The sequence below is a fragment of the Hakea prostrata genome, chromosome 7 (genome assembly GCF_041222555.1).
Source record: "Hakea prostrata isolate BN-2017 chromosome 7, UWA_Hpros_2, whole genome shotgun sequence".
Lineage (NCBI taxonomy): Eukaryota > Viridiplantae > Streptophyta > Magnoliopsida > Proteales > Proteaceae > Hakea > Hakea prostrata.
In genome coordinates this window covers 3,003,019-3,016,689 of record NC_142606.1, presented here as the reverse complement: position 1 = coordinate 3,016,689, position 13,671 = coordinate 3,003,019, and the positions used below count along the sequence as shown (strand labels likewise).

The 13,671-nt window shown below is 36.8% G+C and overlaps 1 protein-coding gene and 1 pseudogene across 1 annotated transcript; both read right to left on the bottom strand.

The window, feature by feature from the left end:
* Nucleotides 1-4,534: 4,534 nt before the first annotated feature.
* LOC149008985 ((3S,6E)-nerolidol synthase 1-like) lies at nucleotides 4,535-6,681 on the bottom strand (annotated as a pseudogene).
* Nucleotides 6,682-10,033: 3,352 nt separating this feature from the next.
* On the bottom strand, nucleotides 10,034-12,363 carry LOC149008984 ((3S,6E)-nerolidol synthase 1-like). The gene is made up of 7 exons (XM_089160911.1): nucleotides 12,222-12,363; nucleotides 11,862-12,123; nucleotides 11,370-11,748; nucleotides 10,992-11,210; nucleotides 10,755-10,893; nucleotides 10,428-10,676; nucleotides 10,034-10,342 (listed from the first exon to the last, which is right to left on the bottom strand). The coding sequence occupies exons 1-7, from the start codon at nucleotides 12,222-12,224 to the stop codon at nucleotides 10,034-10,036; spliced, it is 1,560 nt and encodes a 519-aa protein (XP_089017037.1). The 5' UTR covers nucleotides 12,225-12,363.
* Nucleotides 12,364-13,671: the final 1,308 nt, after the last annotated feature.

The window sequence follows — 13,671 nt, the reverse complement described above, 5'->3', positions numbered from 1 at the left end:
CATGCTGGCCCGGATGTTCTTAGTCCTTTATAGAGGCATGATATCCATTAAAGGTAGGTGATTAAACTACTTTGAAATTGACTTATTGAACAAAGAGATGTTAACATGAATTCCATTAAATGTACATGACTTAAGGAATTGACAATTGAATTGATTTGATTCGACGGAAGCGGTCTCTTCTTAAGCAATTGTCACAGACTCACAAATACTGGTGAAACAAAAAGTCACACATGATATTATTGAACACGAAAATATTATTTACTAATAAAACATGTTTTGAGTTGGAAATTTCTATCTGTAACTTTTCTTATTGCATGTTTAGGGAGATGTGAGGGGTTGAACTTTTATGCCGACAATTGAGATTTGATCTCCGACTGTCCGTTTCCATTTTCAGCATTTTTGAAATGGACGGCCGATATCAAAATTTCCAAAATGTGCAGCATTCAAGAGTGCACAAGAGATATGGATTAGAGACACTTTTGTTCACATTAAAAGAAAAAAAAAAAAGATAGATTTTGACATTTTTCTTTTTATGATAAGTGATAGAATGAACCATTATATATATATTAATAAAATGTTTACTTACGTACCTTGGCACTTCCCAGGTCATCCCATAGACGAAGAATTGTTGCAGTGCAAGATATGAGTGGTGGATTGTGTTCCACACTACATGCACTCTCTTCAGTAAGACCTTGGCCCAGTAGAAAGAACAAATGAGCTAAAACCAGAGGCAAACCTGTGCTTATCACTCCATTCCTCAGGTACTCCTTTGAGCTGGGCACCAGCTTAGCTGCAAACCATTTGGCCTCAACTAGAAACGCATCACAAAGGGCTGCCCACTGCAGGTAATTAATGTAAGATAAAATCTGACCAAGATCAAATAGAATGATTGGTATAGTCAAATATATTTACCATTTTCCTCAGGGTGGTGATGGGGTTCCATCCATGTTCTTTATGGACTTCCATCACTAATTTCATTAGTGACATGACAACTTCATGTATTCTGGTAGTTCCTCAATGGTGGTGCTCTCCCATCTACACATAAAGTTGCTCAGTAAAAAGTTTATCCTGAAAGTAGGTTGCACTTGATCCAATTTAGCATAGATAGGAAATCTGAGAATGTCTTACCTGTTTACTGCTTCAGTGAAGAGAACAAGCTCGTCCATTCTTATCTGAGAGTGCTTTGGCCCTGGGAGAGCCGTGATGGACCAATTTCAATGGTTGGTCGTTTCTAGTCTTTGGCTTCATCAAGTGTATCTTCTCCTTCCATTCCAAGGTTCGAAGCTTCATATATATAAACTCGTCAGTACGTCCCCTTATGTCTTCACTTAATTCTTGTTTGAACTGTCCCTTCTTATCCTTGAAGCTGTCAAAGACACCTGCACGGCTGCACAACTAGTTCAACGAGGAATCTCCTAATTTCCTTGCATCTCTCTGTGTTTCACTTGAATTTCTTCCTGTATACAACAGTACTGAAATGCAAAGATTATTAGTTGTGAATTGTGATGCACCAAAAACATAAATTAAAAAAAACAGGTCCTAACAGCATCAACCGATCTCGACCCGATGAAATGTGATTACTTATATGAAACTTCCTTGATTATGGTGTGAAATTGTTCCTTCAGTGTGGGCCATGCTGGTCGAATCTTGCATATCGACAGCCCTTCGTCGTTCTTGATTGTTGAATTTCACGGAGCAATAATGAATGTTGGGTGCCAAAGCAATGCATAGAGAGACGTCAATTTATAATGAATTTGAGAGACCAGCCAGGACAAATGAGCGGTTCGGAATGATCTAAACTTTTGTATTAACATCTGCCGGCTCGAACCGTATCTGCCTACTTGGAAGTTGGAACGCCATTGAGGGCAAAGATGTGTGGTTTACTTAGATTAAGGTTATTTATTTATTTATTATTATTATTATTTTTTTTTTGGGTGGGGGGGGATTAATTAGATTAAGTTACCCAAATCTACATGACTGCATGCAAGGGAACGTAACAAAGTAAGTGTAAATCCTCTCCCCCTAACTATCCATCTTCCATCCTCCAACGCTCATACATGGGTCTGCTCGTTTGTGTCAGGCTTTATGCGAGTAAGGAGGAATGAGGGAGACACCATTTGGGTGGAGAGGATTTTCACTCGTGTATGAAAGCACGAGGGAGGCCAAAACTCAATGTTGTGGAAAAGTTTAACTGTGGTGTAGGAGGATTTTTTGGATTTTGAAATCCACCCAATTTTTTAACTTAATCTGATCTAGGTCGACCTTGTGCCTAATTATGGTGCTTCCCCTCGCAAAGATGCGTGGCACATCCTTGCGATGATGCCAAATGCATGGATTAATCAGGCATCCGTTGACACTGAATTAGGAATCCCTCCACACATTTAAAAAGAAAACTTACTTTTAAATATTGACAAGATGGAACTCTAACTCCCAATGAGCATTGTTAGGTTACTCGTGCATGCTAGAGTTGAGGAGCCCACCTAACGGGTTGTACTTTAGTGGTGTGTGTAGTATTTGTCGTTCGATGCATGTCACACAAATTTTATTAAATCTGAGCCACTCTAAACACCATTTACATATTTAACCAACTTAAGTAATACAAAACAAATTTTCGTTAAAATGAACTAAACCATGTTTTGAGCGGTTAAATTTATAAAATTCACAAGGCGTATACTGTATATCTATCGTTGGGCACATAGGCACCACCACATTGGACGTACCACACAAGTACGATCCCACCCAACATTTGTTGGAAACATTAAGATGTCGTACAGAGTTTAGGCAACCATTCGGAGCTAACCTTTTTCTTCTTGTTTTGAAATTTTGGAGCTAATTTTATTATTTTGGTAATAAAGATTTTCATTGAACGCTGAAACCCAAAAAAAAAAGATAATGCGTCATGCAACCATGGGAAGGAAGATGGCCATTCAGTCTAAGACAAAATTGTGAGTCTTCTTGGCTAAGAAATGGATATGCCCATTATATACCCTAGATTTAAAAGAGAAATCACAGTCTACAAACTTGTTTATAAGTACCCCAATGTCAAAAATAGGACATCCGCAATCAACTTTTTTTCAGAGTCCACCGGGGATCAAATCATTAAGGATGTTGATTAAAGTTTTACAATAGAACACAATAGATCTCTTTGGAAAGCCTCAAACTTTTGGGGGAGGGAGGGATATCAAATCATCAAGGACGTTGGTTAAAAGTTTCTCAATCCGACAAGTCACAAGTCAATATCTCTAGAAAGCCTTGGCATATTATATCACGTTGATCTTTTCTAGGTGTTGATATTCATATAAGGTTTTACGTCGAATTTTGGTGAAAACTAACTTTCTTTTTTCGAAACTGAGGTTCATCTGGGCCAGCTTACGTGCACCACGGTTTACTTCCTTAGGGAAGGAGGAGCTTTATATTAATGCCGCCAAGTGGGTGCGAACCCAAGACCTCCCCTAGGGAAGTTGGGTCTATAACCACTTTAACATACCACCTTTGGCAATCTAATTGGAAATTAACTCATGAATCTCCAAACTTTTCTTCTAAAATTTTATTAGAAATTTCAATCCTAAGTTTTAAATACCTAAAATATTCTTTTAAAGTTTTTTTTTCTCAATAATTTATTCCTAAATTTAGTTATGATTTTTTAAAAGTTTTTAAACTTTAATCAATATGCTCATACAATTTTAATCATCATCCTTTATTTCAATATATTTTAAAATTTTACATATACTAGTGTTACTTATATTTTAGTCCTCTTAATAATTTGCCTATATTATAAAAAAAAATTACCTGTATTTTTATTACGTGTGGATCTACATTTGGATCTACATTTGAATATGACAAAACAATTCAAATGTAGGACCACACTATATGTATAGTAAAAAACCATAAGTGCTCCCCTAATGGAGTGGTGATTCAGACTCTTATTAATCCCCATAATTTGAAACATAGGGATATAAATGTAATAGAACAAATTTAAGAGATGTAAACATAATTATCTAAAAATTTGGGGCGTATATATGTAATTTGCTCTCGATCTCAGTATCTTGCTCACATGAGTTACTTAGTTTCATTCAAATTATAACTCTTGTAACATGTATGCAAATATAATTCTATGCATAATACAACCCACTCATCGTAACCTGGGTGGGAGAACGTAATTTAATTTTTAAGTTTTAATCCTCATGTCCCCTAAACAAAAATGAGATGTCAACAATATATTGTGTGCTTTTTGGTCTCCCCTAAACCTCATTTCCATCGAAGGTAGTTAAGTAAACGAATTTGAAATTGACTTAGACTGAACAAGGAGATGTTAGCTAGATTTCCCATTAAAGGTACATAAGTTAATGAATTTGGAATGGATTTGATTCAAGAAGAGAGGCCTCATCTTAAAACTACTACCACGATTACTCATGAAACAAAAATGATGCCTGATAATATGGAACACAAAAATATTATTGATTACGAAAACATGTACTGAATTGGGGTCTTCTACTTAGTGAAGATAGAGAACTGTGCTCCCCTCACCATATATTTAAGAGGAGTGTGAAGGAACAGTTTCCCCGAGGAGAGACTTAACATACTCCTCAAGGAATGGAAGGCTTTGGTTGTCGTTGTAACTGTACATCAAAGGGACCAGCCTAGCAACATTAAGTGAGGCCCTCTTGAAGGAAGATGAGAAATGGTTTCTTGAGAGGCATTCCTTATTGAGTTGCTTCCAAAAATTTGAAATCATGCCAAACACATGCTCTTGCGGTTGTGGACTTCCTGTGGAAGAAACCCCCTCTTGTTCCTTCAGATAACATTCTATGTAAGATCCGTCGTGTCCTTCTTGCTTCTCATCCTATATATCCATTGAAAAAACATTAATTCTCAATCTGAATTTGTTACAAAGTAGTAGGTTGTGTTGATTTACATGTGTTACGTACCTTTGCACTTCCCAAGTCATCCCATAGACGAAGAATTGTTGCAGTGCAAGATATGAGTGGTGCATTATGTTCCACACAATAGACACTCTCCTCGTTCAGACCTTCGCCCAGTAGAAAGAACAAATGGGCTAAAATCAGAGGCACTCCTGTGCTTGTCGTTCCATTCTTCAGGTACTCCTTCGAGCTGGGCACCATCTTGGATGTAAACCATTTGGCCTCAACTAGAAACGCATCACAAAGGGCTGCCCACTGCAGGTAATTAATGTAAGATAAAATCTGACCAAGATCACATAGAATGATTAATTGGTATAGTCATAATATATGTACCATTTTCCTCAGGGTGGTGATGGGGTTCCATCCATGTTCTTTATGGACTTTATCACTAATTTCATGAGTGACATGATCCAGAGCCTTGAAACACAACTTCATGTATTCTGGTAGTTCCTCAATGGTGGTGCTCTCCCATCTACACATAAAGTTGTTCAGTAAAAGTTTATCCTGAAAGTAAGTTGCACTTGATTCAATTTAGCATAGATAGGAAATCTGAGAATGTCTTACCTGTTTACTGCTTCAGTGAAGAGAACAAGCTCGTCTAGTGTCCCATAAACGTCAAAAATGTCATCAATTATGTAGACCAGTGAGATGGCTTTTGCGAGCTCCATTCTTATCTGAGAGTGCTTTGGCTCTGGGAGAGCCGTGTTAGACCACATATACCATTTCAATGGTTGGTTTCTAGCAAACTGCAACTCCTGTGACAGACCCAGCTCCCTCCACCACCTAACACATGGTAGTAAAACCAAACAAATTAATCAACTATATATGAATGAAAATAATACAAGGCTAGCTGGCTAGCTCTGAATCAACTCACTTGGAAAATTGGAGGAGTTCTTGGTGATATAAGGATCGAAGCATGTTAAAATCCATCCTTGCAAGTTCCTGTACTGCACTGCTCCAGCCATATGAACAATGAGGGAGACTCGTGATCAGGTCATAGTTTCCGGCCTTGAATCTAGCTAGAGACTTGTGATAGGGATGCTTTAAGGTATCATCCACTACTCTGGCTAGAGCTGCAGGTTCAAGAGTAGTCATCTTAGCTGCAAGGTGCCTGTGAGAGAATGTCTTTGGCTTCATTAAGTGTATCTTCTCCTTCCATTCCAAGGTTCGAAGCTTCATATAAACTCATCAGTCCCCTTATGTCTTCACTTAATTCTTGTTTGAACCGACCCTTCTTGTCCTTGAAGCTGTCAAAGACACCTGCATGTATTGCACCCGGCCCTAGTACTATTATATCAGATAACATAGTATGGTAGGCATCAAATTAAATGCTCATGATCATATTAAGTAGAAGCTACCCACCAGGAGGAACAAAATAACCAGCTTGCCTCAGCAATCGAAAATGCAATGCGGTGTCATGTAAGTTACAAGCAGAATTAACAAGGCCTCTTGCATGATGCTTGTCTAAGACTGCAGTGATCTCCTCTTCGAAATGGTAATCGACGCAAAGGCGTTGCAACGCATCAACGAGCATCATACACTCCAATGGGTTATCAACTAGTTCAACGAGGAATCTCCTAATTTCCTTGCATATCTCACTGTGTTTCACTTGAATTTCTTCCTGTACACAACAGTGAAATGCAAAGATTATTAGTTGTGATGCAACAAAAAATAAATAAAAATATGCAAAAGAGAGAAATGGAGGTTCTGCACGTACCATATGATTATGGTGTGAAATTGTTCCTTCAGTGTTGGCCATGCTGGTCGAATCTTGCATATCGACAGCACTTCGTCGTTCTTGATTGTTGGATCCCACAGAAGAAAATTTCACAGAGCAATAATGAAAGTTGGGTGCCAATGCAATGCATAGAGAGACGTCAATTTATAATGATTTTGAGAGACCTGCCAAGACAAATGAGCAGTTTGGAGTTTTCTAAACTATTGTATTAATATCTGCCTGCTCGGAAGTTGGAACGCCCTCGAGGCAAAGATGTCTGGTTTAATTAGATTAAGGATTTTTTTTATTTTTATTGGGGGGTGGGGGGATTAATTAGATTAAGTTACCCTAATCTACGTACATGCATGGGAATGTAACAAAGTAAGTGTAGATCCTCTCCCCCTAACTATCCGTTTTCCAACCTTTAACACACATGGATGGATCTGCTCGCTTGTATCAGGCTTTATGTGAGTGAGGAGGAATGGGGGGACACCATTTAGGTGGAGAGGAAAGCAGAGGAAGGCCAAAACTCAATGTTGTGGAAAAGCTTAGCTTAGCGTGGTGGTGGAGGATTTTTTGGATTTTGAAATCCACCCCATTTTTTAACTTAATCTGATCTAGGTCATCTATGTGCCTAATTATGGTGCTTCCCACGCAAAGATGTGTGGCACATCCCTGCCATGATGGATTAATCAGGCATCCTTCTTGACATAGAGTCCGGATTTATTGTGTTTTTTTTTCACATCCCTCGTCACATTTAAAAAGAAAATTTACTTTTAAATATCGACAAGATGGAACTCTAACTCCCAATGAGCATTGTTAGGCTACTCATGCATGCTAGAGTTGAGGAGCCCACCTAACGGGCTTTAATGGTGTGTTTAACGTGGTGGTGTGTGTGGTGTCTACTGTTGGATGCATGTGACGCAGATTTTATTAAATCTGAACCGCTTAAAACACCATGTACATATTTAACCAACTTAAGTAACACAAGACAGTTTTTCGTTAAAATGAACCAAAACCAAGTTTTGAGCAGTTAAATTTATAAAATTCACAAGGCGTATACTGTATATCTACCGCAGGGCACATAAGCACCACCACATTGGATGTACCACACAAGTAAGATCCCCACCCAACATTTGTTGGAAACATTAAGATATCGTACGGAGTTTAGGTAACCATTCAAAGCTAACCTCTTTCTTTTTTTTTTGAAAATTCGGAGCTAATTAAAGACTTTCATTAAATGTTGAAACCCCAAAGAAACAGATAACGCTTCATGCAATCATGGGAAGGAAAATGGTCATTCAGTCCAAAACAAACTGTAAGAGCCTTCTTGACAAGGAAATGGACAAATTCATTATTTACCCTAGATTTAAAAGAGAAAACACATTCTTCAAACGTAGTCTATAAGTATCCCAATATCAAATAGAACATCTGCAATCGAACTGTTTTTTAGAGTCCTGGGGGTTCAAATCATTAAGGATGTTGATTAAAGTTTTACAATGCAACACGATAGATCTCTCTCTCGAAAGCCTCGAACTTTTTGGCGAGGGAGGGATATCAAATCATTAAGGATGTTGGTTAAAAGTTTCTCAATCTGACACAGTCGATATCTCTAGAAAGCCTTGACATCTTATATCACATCAATCTTTTTTTGGTGTTGATGTTCATATAACGTCTTATATCACATCAAGATTAGAACAGATGGATTTTTTTTCTCTTATTTTCTCGAAGACGGATTCAATTCACAGGTGTGTTGTCGTTATGTAAATCAGCTTAGCAATTAAAGGGGCCCATACCATAATTTTACGATAAGATCAAGAGAGAGGGGGGTGGGTGGCAAGAAAGGATCCACATCCTCTGTAATTCCCTTCCCTGCAATTCCCTCGTAGGATTGTGCCATGTGGCATTTAAATAATCCAAAGATTACCCAATGAACTAGAGTTAAAATAAAATTCAAATCTATGGGTGGGTTTAAATAAAATTCAAATTTAGTTCAAATTGGATAACCGTTGGATTACTTAAATGCCACATGGCACAATCCTACTAGGGAATTGCAAGGAATTGTAGAGAAGGGAATTACAGAGGATGTGGATCCGGCAAGAACATGCTTCCCATTTAATAGCATTAGATAACAAAAAAACTTCTTACACGCGATGTATCACTTAACTTCAATATGCCCCACCCTCTCCTCGATTTTTTTTAAAATTTTTCTCTTAATCTCTTAATTTTTTTCATCTTTTTTTTTTTATGTGTGAAATATTATTATTTGTCCTCACTTAATATTGGAATTAGTTTTTATGAGTATAGATAATGAATAAAAATATCATTTTTAATAATTATCTAAATATTACAATTAAAATTCTATTTTTAAGAAAGAAGCAGTCTAATTGGAAACTAATTCATGAATCTCTAAATTTTCTTCTAAAATGTTATTAAAATTTTCAATCTTAAATTTTAAATACCTAAGATATTCTTTTAAAGTTTTTTTTCTCAATAATTTGTTCCTAAATTTAATAATGATTTTTTTAAGTTTTAAACTTTTATCCATATTCTCATACAATTTTAATCATCATGCTTTATTTCGATATATTTTTAATAATTTACCTATACTATTATGCTAGTGTTACTTATTTTTTATTCATCTTAATAATTTGACTATATTATAAAAAATTAAAAAAAAAATCACCTGTATTTTTATTACTGTGGATTTACATTTGAATATGACAAAATAATTCAAATGTGGGACCCACACTATATGTATAGTAAAAAATCATAAGTGCTCCCCTAATGGAGAGGTGATTCAGACTCTTATTAGTCCCCATAATTTGAAAAATAGGGATATAAATGTAATAGAACAAATTTTAGAGATGTAAACATAATTATCTAAAAATTCGGGGCGTATATATGTAATTTGCTCTAGATCTCAATATCTTGCTTGCATGAATTACTTAGTTTCACTCAAATTATAACACTTGTAACGTTTATGCAAATACAATTTTATACATAATACAACTCACTCATCGTAACCTGTGTGGGAGAACATAATTTAATTTATCAGTTGTAAACCTCAATGTCCCTAAACAAAAATGAACTAGCTATCAATATATTGTGTGCTTTTTGGTTTCTCGTAAACCTCATTTCCATCGAAGGTAGTTAAGTAAAAGAATTTGAAATTGACTTAGACTGAACAACGAGATGTTAGGTTGATTTCCCATTAAAGGTACATAAGTTAATGAGTTTGGAATGGATTTGATTCAAGAAGAGAGGCCTCATCTTAAAACAATGATGCCTGATAATATGGAACACAAAAATATTATTGATTACGAAAACATGTACTGAATTGGGGTCTTCTACTTAGTGAAGATAGAGAACTGTGCTCCCCCTCACCATATATTTAAGAGGAGTGTGAAGGAACAGTTTCCCCGAGGAGAGACTTAACATACTCCTCAAGGAATGGGAGGCTTTGATTGTCGTTGTAACTGTACATCAAAGGGACCATCCTAGCAACATTAAGTGAGGCCCTCTTGAAGGAAGGTGAGAAATGGTTTCTTGAGAGGCATTCCTTATTGAGTTGCTTCCAAAAATTTGAAATCATGCCAAACACATGCTCTTGCGGTTGTGGACTTCCTGTGGAAGAAACCCCCTCTTGTTCCTTCAGATAACATTCTATGTAAGATCCGTCGTGTCCTTCTTGCTTCTCATCCTATATATCCATTGAAAAAACATTAATTCTCAATCTGAATTTGTTACAAAGTAGTAGGTTGTGTTGATTTACATGTGTTACGTACCTTTGCACTTCCCAAGTCATCCCATAGACGAAGAATTGTTGCAGTGCAAGATATGAGTGGTGCATCATGTTCCACACAATAGACACTCTCCTCGTTCAGACCTTCGCCCAGTAGAAAGAACAAATGGGCTAAAATCAGAGGCACTCCTGTGCTTGTCGTTCCATTCTTCAGGTACTCCTTCGAGCTGGGCACCATCTTGGATGTAAACCATTTGGCCTCAACTAGAAACGCATCACAAAGGGCTGCCCACTGCAGGTAATTAATGTAAGATAAAATCTGACCAAGATCACATAGAATGATTAATTGGTACAGTCATAATATATGTACCATTTTCCTCAGGGTGGTGATGGGATTCCATCCATGTTCTTTATGGACTTTATCACTAATTTCATTAGTGACATGATCCAGAGCCTTGAAACACAACTTCATGTATTCTGGTAGTTCCTCAATGGTGGTGCTCTCCCATCTACACATAAAGTTGTTCAGTAAAAATTTAATCCTGAAAGTAGGTTGCACTTGATCCAATTTAGCATAGATAGGAAATCCGAGGATATGATGGCCTACTTGTTCACTCCTTCAGTGAAGAGAATAAGCTGATCGAGTGTCCCATAAACGTCAAAGATGTCATCAAGTATGTAGACTAGTGTTATGGGTTTCGTGAGCTCCATTCTCAGCAGGGAGTGCTTTGGTTCTGGGATAGCTGTGATGGACCACATATACCATTTCAGTGGTTGGTCTCTAGCAAACTTCAACTCCTGTGAGAGACCCAGCCCTCTCCACCACCTGACACAAGTAAAATAAATTTATAAACCACAGGGAGCTCGAATTCGTGAGCTCTTCGGTGCTGGTCATTACCGACCCAGCAACCCTTTAATACGTCAGGAATATTTATTAAACCCAGACCCGTCGAATATATACATGAGTGGCTCTGAAACTACTCACTTGAAAAACTGGAGGAGTTCTTGGTGATATAAGGATTGAAGGATGTTAAAATCCATCTTTACAAGTTCCTGTACGTCACCGCTCCATCCATAAGACCCATGAGGATGACAAGTGAGGTTGAACTGCCCGGCTTTGAATCTAGCTAGTGACTTGTGATAAGGATGCTTCAAGGTATCCTCCACGGCCCTAGCTAGTTGAGGCTCAAGAGTAGTCATCTTGGTTGAAAGGTGCTTGTGAGAGAAGTATTTGGCTTCGTCAAGTGTATCTTCTCCTTCCATTCCAAGGTTTGAAGCTTCATATAAACTCATCAGTCCTCTTATATCTTCACTTAGTTCTTGTTTGAACTGACCCTTGTTGTCCTTGAAGCTGTCAAAGACACCTGCATGTGTTGCACCACCAGTACTAAGTACTATTTTATAAGATAACATATGTAGTATAGATAGCATTAAAGTGCTCATGATCAGATTTAAGTTGAAGCCAGTGGCCACCCACCTGGAGGAACAAAATAACCAGCTTGCCTCAGCAGTCGAAATTGCAACGCTGTGTCATGTAAGTTATAAGCAGAATTAACAAGGCTGCTTCTTCCATGATGCTTGTCTAACACTGCAGTGATCTCCTCTTCAAAGTGGTAATCGATGCAAAGGCGTTGCAATGCATCAACAAGCATCATACACTCTGATAGGTCATCAAGTTCACCCAAGAGTACTCCCCTAATTTCCTCGCATTTTTCTGTGTGTTTGATTTGAATTTCTTCCTGTATACAACAGTGAAATGCGAAGATTATCAGTTGTTATATATACATCAAATTAAGATGCAAAATAGAGAAACGGAGCTAGCTAGGTTTTATTGTACCATATAATTGTTGGCGGGTGAAACTGTGGCTTCAGTGTGGGAAGACACATTAATTGTCAAGACATGAAGAAGAAGTGGATGATGCCATGAATAAGAATGCGAATTCGACCCAAGATAGAAAATTCCACCGAGCACTGAGGAATGTTTGGTGCCAATAATGCAAACATAGTTATCCTCAATTTATAAAGACCTTGCGGCACAAATGAGTGGTTTAGAATGACCTAAACCAGTAAAATATCTGGTTAATTGCTTGGAACCTTAAGATATATGTGGTTTAGATCAACAGCACATGTTCCCATTTCTGATTTCCTCCTCTCTTTTTTCAATAAATGGTGAAGAGCAGCTGCTGGTTTTCTTTATTTTAATTTAAGTTGTATTTGTACATGGTTTTATGTAAAATTTTCGAAATTTTCTTGCTCTACTACAGCTCTTGAAAATGTTGCTGCCTGGGCTAACAGTGAGTGATGGTGAGAGAGTCCAACTGTTGTGTTGTTTTTCACGTGTTGGATCTCTTAGTTTGAGCGTTAAATTTTGAATTGATTTGAATGTCTATTTCCAAACATGACCAAATTACGTAGAGGTGGTTCACGTGAGTTGAAACTTGAAACTCTTAACTTGAGTTTCAAATTTGAATATCTATCTATCTTCACACATGACCAAATTTCCTACAGGTGATTCACATGAGTTGGATTATTTTAATTTCATGTGTTGGAACTATTAACTTGAGTGTTTCGAATTTAACAAAGTTAAGAAAAACCCTTGAACAAATTTAACAAGTTAAGAAAAACCAATTAGAGAGAATTCTATCAACTGTACGTCCTTTTATTAGGAAAAAATATTCATGTGTCATTTTAAAAAAGAAATTATTTAAACTCAAATTTTCCCACTAATCTTCTTTTTTTTTTTTCACCATCTCCTCAAGTTGTAAGAGCTCTTCTTTCTTTTTTCACCTCTCCTTTTTTATAAAATAATTCAGGCTTTATTTGGTTGGAAGATGAACTTTATATTCTATGATACAATATGACTTACTGGCAAACCATATTATATTTGGTTATTAAATTTATCTCGTTTTATATTCGATTCATTTTTACATAGATATACCATTACTAGATCTGTAGTGATTATAAATTTTCCCCTTTAAATTCAATAGTATCCAACATAGTCTCAAAAATATATATATATATATATATATATATCATCAAACTACTCTTTGAAAGATAATTGACATGTTTTACCTAAAAAAAAGATGATAATTGACATGCGGAGTCATTTTGCTCATCTACAAGTTTTGTAAATGCTTTCGTAATCTTCTTCTGCTTTTCCTTTTTATTGAGTCGTGATACAAACATGCAGTCAGACACATGGGTCCGCGCGCATGACTAATTTATGTCTAGTATTGTTGAATATTAATCGATCATAATTCCGTGCCAATCCAATTATCTATTTTTTG